This window comes from Wyeomyia smithii, chromosome 2, assembly GCF_029784165.1.
Source record: "Wyeomyia smithii strain HCP4-BCI-WySm-NY-G18 chromosome 2, ASM2978416v1, whole genome shotgun sequence".
Lineage (NCBI taxonomy): Eukaryota > Metazoa > Arthropoda > Insecta > Diptera > Culicidae > Wyeomyia > Wyeomyia smithii.
The window spans coordinates 184,572,178-184,579,123 of record NC_073695.1 but is presented as its reverse complement, the minus strand read 5'-3'; the positions used below and the strand labels follow the sequence as shown (position 1 = coordinate 184,579,123).

Sequence of the window (6,946 nt, the reverse complement as noted above, 5' to 3'; positions counted from 1 at the left end):
CCACTCTGTACAAGTAGTATACCGGACGAACACATACGATTCGCATAGATTCTCTAGAATTCCTCACATTGGATTCGTGAGCGTCCTTGAAAAGGATTCCTGAAAAAAGAATCCTCAGGAATGCCCTGTATATGGCTGTAGGATTCTTGAATAAGAATCGTGAGTGGGAATCTTCCGGATCGTGTTTGCGATTCCTTTCACGATTCCGTCACCGTGTTAATCGGTATCCTGGGGATTCTTACTCAGGATTCTCTGCGTGTTAGTAAGGGATGCCATAAAAACCACTTCTGAAAAGAGGAATGGATGTATTTAGGATTTCGGATATGCAAAAGAGCTATCTCAAATTACTGTACTTTATTTATTAGTACGGAGTAGGTCCACCATTAGCTGCAAGGACCGCTTGAATCCTCCTAGGGATCGATTCGTACAGTCTTCGAATTTCCTCCAACGGTATGTTTTCCTTTTCATGAACTCTCGCATAACTCTGCAAACCGTAGCTTGCGACACTCCAACCAATTTACAGGTCTAGGCAATATTTAAATATGAGTAGAAATATGTGAAATCGCTTGTGTCACTCATACAAGTAAACATCCATGGTATTACAGTTAACTCTCCCTAACTTGATTTCGAAGGGACAGGGATCATCGAGCTAGCGAGGGTATAGGGTTATAGAGGTAAATTTTAGAAATAAAATATGAGTACAGTGGCCCAAATACTCTGGATATTCATCGAGATAAGGAGATTATTGAGACACATAACATCGAGTGAAGGAGAGTTGAGTGTATACTGATTGTTGAAAATCTGCTTACCACACCAAGCTTAGTCAGGCATCAATTCCTTGATGGAAAGTGATGACGTTGCATCACGGACTTACCGAACAAAAATTGTGATTGTGACGTCGCAACTACCACCCAGTCGGGTGACTCGTACTCTGTATATATGAAACTACACTACCACTCATTATGTTTGCCGCTCTTACCAGTACATTTACATTACAATATTTAGGGCCTCAGATCAGGGATGCCACATATACAGATTTTTCTGTATTTTACAGATTTTCGAACTAAAAGAGAAATACAGAATCTGTATTACAGAATTACAGAATATTGCCAAAAATACAGATTTTACAGATTTTTTTGACGTAGAATACGTCTTACGGCAACATATACAGGGACCCAATTTTAATACAGGGATCCAATTTCAAAACCGAAAACATCGAGAGCGTCACGAAAATTGTCCAATTTCAAACGTTTTAAACTCAGTCAGTTTCCAACCGATTTCTGTCATTTTTGTAACAATCGATTGGAATATCATTTAAGCACCCGTCCAAATGCAGAAAATTGTAATCTGATTGCTCGAACTATTGTACTGTTGAAAATTGTTTAACATTGTCGAAACACAAATGTCGACTTATGATTGGTTGCTTCTGCCTTTCCCTAAAAAGGACGACAAAATGGAGTACCTAGTTAGCCGGGAATGCACTCTTTGGGCTATATAAGAGACTGTTTTTCCTCAAGCAAATCAGTTTACTAGCAACAGGCAGCAGCAGCGGACATCAACACCGATGGCAGTAGGCGAAGTGGATCAGCAGCTGGCAACAGCGGTGGTGGTAGTGGTTAGCTGCAGTTCCTACCTCTTTCAGTTCGGCTTCCCTTCGATCTGAGTTGGACCCAACCAGCGGTAATCCAATTCAGGTATCGTTTGGTCAATACAATCGGAATCTGAGAGACTTGCACCGCCAGGTGGTTTGAGAAGCCACCATCATCCAGCGTATGTATATATAGGGTGTGCACACATATATAACGTGTGTGAATATCTATAGCTTGTGTCGCTAGCTATATAAGGTGTGTGGCTTGTTATACAGCGTGTGTGGCTAGCGTGCGTGGCTTGCTATATAGCGTGCGTGGCTAGCTGTATAGCGTGTGTGCCTTGAAGAATTTTTGAGCTAGTGAGCCTGAATTTTTGAGCTAGTGAGCCTGAAACTTAACCCTTTCCCGCTCATGGTGACTCTAAAGCACCAAGAATTATAATCATCATATCTTGACATAAAATAGTTTGTTGTGCTTACGATTGTTCCATAAACTTTTATATGCTGCCTCAGAGCATCACTGGGCATTTTCTTCAAAATACTACAGTTGACAGTAATTTTAGTTAGTCTACAAAGTGCTCAGTTTGAATTATCTCGTGAAGCTATAAATTTTAATGATAAACCTTGTGAGCGGGAGAGGGTTAATTTTTCGCTCAAGCCTTACTATTTGCAACAACCAGTTATAAAATTATCTACGCTATCGTAAAATGCAGAAAATTGGTATTTGAATTGTTATACTATAGATGAGGAATGCACTATTTGCCCTCGTCTATAGCCTCTTCGTAGCCACTGCCTAAATTAAGATATCTTAGTGCAACTTGATACAAAAAACAGCCTCAAAACAATTCAATTCCATTCTTGTTCTGGATACGACAGCAAGTAAGACCGCATATCTGCACATAGCTTCTACTGTTGTTCATTGTCGTTACCGGTGCCGGCTATAGAGGTAAACGTCATCTGGAGTTGAGAGACCATTAAATTAATTAACCCCAATTGAGTGTATTCCCAAACTTATTCCAAGAAATACATTGACATAAGACAGGCTGTCGTATTCTACGTTAACTCTGCGGTCGTGTCTTATAAACAACCTCTTCAACTTTGTTTGGGTATTGGAGTACCCCTGGTTGCTCGAAATAAGGCAATCCACGAGACAGTTGCGATCAGCTGATTTCAGTCTGTTTTCAACTTATGACAGCTTTATGTATGTTCGATCGGTCTCAACTTGGATGCAATCCGGATCCAGAAGCGTGAAAAACAAATGTTATCCGATCGGTAGCTCTAGTATCGCGAGTGCCAATCCTAAATACAACAATATAAAATCACTTTTGATATTATTGCCGACATTAAAAGATTTCGGTTTTGGCCGTGTTTTGATTTTACAGCTTGAAAAACAGTAACAATAACAAACGTACAAGCAAAAAAACGTCACCCGTGGATTGCCTTATTAGCCCTAGAAAAAACGCCGCAATTTGCTATGCCACATTTTGGCGTGTATTACAAAGGAGAAACGGAAATCACTGTACATTTTGAGTCGCAGTAATAAAAAAGGTTTTGTCCAGTTAACACGTGTTTTTTTCATCTCGCAGAAAATACGAAATTTTCAGTCCGAGTAAACTGTCCGTTCCTGCTTTGAAACATACAGTCCACATATCAAACATTTTGGACCTTCTACCCGGATTTAGGATGGAAAAGCTAATTAGCAGACGGAATGCACTTGTTGCACAGATGGAAGGAGAGTTTTCAGTTGCTAAAAGCCTTAGCAAATTCAATTCTCAAAGTGAGGTTAAGGAGCGACTGGACCAGCTCAAGATGCTTGCTGATAATTTCCGATCGACGCAAGGGGAAATTTAAGAGAACCAAGACGATCCCGCAGCAATTGCGACTGTTTTCAACATACGTGAGCATTTTTTCGGTATGTACTATCGTACAAAAGATATGTTCGAAGGTCATCTGGATGATGATGTGGAATCGACTGCCAGCCAGCGGACAATTGCAGGAGAAACACACGACATAAAGGATGCAATAAAGTTGCTTTTGGAAACTCAGCAACAAATATTGCTACGGCAACATGCGACATCAGTAGCGTTGTCAGGAAAGGTATCGAATTGTCCACCTGCTGCTCCTGAAAGTGATGTATCGAATAGTGCTCCTCATCTCAATGTACGACTTCCAGCTATTAACGTTCCAGCTTTCAGCGGTGATCGCAAAGGATGGTTAACCTTCAAGGACATTTACCAATCGACTATTCACGGCCGAAATGACGTTTCGGATTCTTTAAAAATGCAGTATCTGTTTTCTTACTTGGAAGGGGATGCTAAACGTTTGGTTAAAAAGTTCACTATTTCTAGTGCGAACTACGTAAAAGCGTGAGACACTTTATGTATCCACTACGACAAAACTGATTTACCGTTTTCTCACTTATTCGTGAATTTATGGATCAGCTTCTTTTGAACAATGCAAATCCACAAGGGCTAATCAACTTAGTTACGACTTCGGATGAAGTTGTGCAACAACTAGACGCAAATCTAGAAAATCTATAACGAGCGTCTTAGCAGAGTGATTGAGATCAATCAAAGAAATAGTTATCGGTTTCCGTTATACTCTACTAAATTTTTTGGAAATAAATATTGAAATTCTGTCCGCAAATATATATTTCGACTGTGACGTACAGTCTTCCTCAGTGCTTATGTGGTCCACATAAGCACTGAGGAAGACTGTACGTCACAGTCGAAATATATACTTGCGGACTGAATTTCAATATTTATTTCCAAAAAATTTAGTAGAGTATAACGGAAACCGATAACTATTTCTTTGATTGAACTAGACGCACTTGGCGAGGAGTTTCAAGGTCGTGATCCTTGGCTGATTCATCTAATGCTAGAGAAATTAGCCAAGGAGACGCAAAAAAGCTGGTCACAAAAAGTTATCGAAAATGAATGTTCAACATTCGAACAGTTGCTGTTTTTCTTGAGAAAGCGATGTGAGGCTTTGGAGACGTGCTCGGCGTTCTCCAAGAAGGAGGTTGTCAAAAAGGAAATGTTTAAATCGGCAAATGAAAGGAAGGTGAAATCACTGCATACAGTGGCGTCAAATCAAAACCAAAAGTGCGTGAAATGCTCAAAAGAGCATAATACGTTTATGTGTGAAGAGTTTAAACAACTGACTGTAGAAGAACGACGATGTTTGGCTTAAAAGGCTAAACTGTGCTTTAACTGCTTAAGACCGTTTCATTGCGCGGAATCGTGTTTGTCTAAATCGGTATGCCGTACGCCGGACTGTAAACAACGTCATCATACGCTTTTGTGCTCGTTCGCGTTTGGTAAGAAGACGGAACGTGTCGAAGAAAAATGATGTTTCGACAAAACCTGCAACAGAGAAAAGTGAGGAAATTTCGGCTCTGACAACAGAGTTAGTAAACAAATGCCAAACAATTTCATTGTTGCCAACAGCGGTTGTCAATATGCAAACGTCAGACGGAAGTTTCCTTCAGGCAAGAGGTCTTATCGATTCCGGCTCTCAAGCTTCGCTGGTTTCAGAGGACTGTGTAAAAAGGTTGAAATTACCAAGACGTAATGTAGACGTAAGCTTGTGGTCAGCGGAATTGGTCAGCGTGAAATCGGTACCACCCGTGGAATGGTATCTCTGCGTATTGCATCGTGATTCAACGAAACTGTCGTCATTGCAACTGACGCTTACGTTCTTGGGAAATTAACGTCGACTATTCCATTGCAACGATTTAAACTGAGCAATATGAAATTGCTGGAAAATCTCAATGAGCTGGCGGACCCTGGGTTCAACCGACCAGCTTCCATTGATGTCATTCTGGGATCGGACGTCTTTCTTACACTTCTTAATGGTGGTTAAGTCAAAGACGAATGCGGTCTTACGGTGGCCCAACGCACAATCTTCGGATGGATTATCGCGGGTAGATACGATGCAGCCGAGTCAATTCATAGTAGTTGTGCAATCGTAAGTTTACACACTAAAGTGGATCTGAATAATACCTTACGACTTTTCTGGGAACAAGAGGAGCTACATCGCAAACCAAAGCTGACTCCTTCGGAAACAAAGGTAAAGGAACATTTTAACTCTACTTTAACTCGTGACGTGAATGGGCGTTTCATGTGCGTTTGCCGTTCGACAATTCGAAACCGCCTCTTGGAGAATCATTGACTGTTGCTATGAAGCGGCTCAAATCAATACAGAAGCGGTTTGAGTCCCAACCAGAGTATAAGCGAGAATATGAGGCCTTTATGCAAGAGTACCTTGAGCTAAACCACATGGAGGAGGTACCAGCTGATGAAATGGTCAAGGATCCAGCGGAATGTTACTATCTTCCGCACCATGCGGTCATTAAACAAGACAGCTCTACAACAAAACTACGCGTCGTTTTTGATGCATCCTGCGTGACTTCCTCAGGAGTATCATTAAATGATCGGTTATTAGCGGGACCAAATAACAATGAGGATTTGTGGTCAGTATCACTTAGGTTTCGGTCTCATCGAGTAGCTTTTGGCGGCGATGTGGCGAAAATGTACCGTCAGGTGTGGGTACACGAGGCGGATCGTGACTACCTTCGAGTTTTGTGGGTTGATGATGTTGGTGAAGTGAAGCACTACCGTTTATGTACCGTTACCTACGGAACCAAGACAGCACCGTTCTTGGCGATAGAAGCGATGAGAGAGGCAGCTAAACCCTACAGAGAAATTTACCCAAGGGCAGTGGAACGAATCAAGACTGACTTCTACGTCGACGATTTCGTTTCGGGAGCTGATGATGAAACTGAAGCGAAACAACTCAAGGATCAAGTAACCGAGATACTATCTTCCGTGGGAATTGAGTTGCGTGGTCGTCTAATAGCGAAGCAATCTTGGAGCAGGAATCATTTCCAGTTAATATCAAACTTTCGGAACAGATGGAATCAGTGAAGGCTCTTGGTATGCTGTGGTACCCTGGAGAAGATATGTATGGTTATAAGATCAGCTTCTCGGCAAATAGCGTACTAAGCGACAAATGCTTTCCGATTCGTCGAGACTATTCGACCCGTTTGGATGGTTGACTCCGGTGATTGTCAGAATTAAAATTCTTTATCAACACCTGTGGCTTTTTGACATCGGATGGGATGATCAAATTCCTTCTGTAATTGAAAATGAGTGGACAGAAATCAAAGGTACATTGCATTTGATAGAAAATATACGAATTCCGCGATTTGTCACACACTATCAGGGAAAGCTTCAACTGCACGGATTTTGCGACGCCTCCGAGCAGGCCTATGCGGCAGTGGTATATACTCGATCGATAGATGCTAGTGGTCACATCAATGTGGTCTTGGTTGCTGCAAAATCAAGAGTGGCTCCA

The 6,946-nt window shown here is 41.5% G+C and overlaps 1 protein-coding gene across 1 annotated transcript; it reads left to right on the top strand.

The window, feature by feature from the left end:
- The first annotated feature begins 3,502 nt into the window (after window positions 1–3,502).
- Window positions 3,503–3,958, top strand: LOC129720259 (uncharacterized). Its single transcript, XM_055671712.1, has one exon. The coding sequence runs from the start codon at window positions 3,503–3,505 to the stop codon at window positions 3,956–3,958; it is 456 nt and encodes a 151-aa protein (XP_055527687.1).
- The last annotated feature ends 2,988 nt before the right edge of the window (window positions 3,959–6,946 follow it).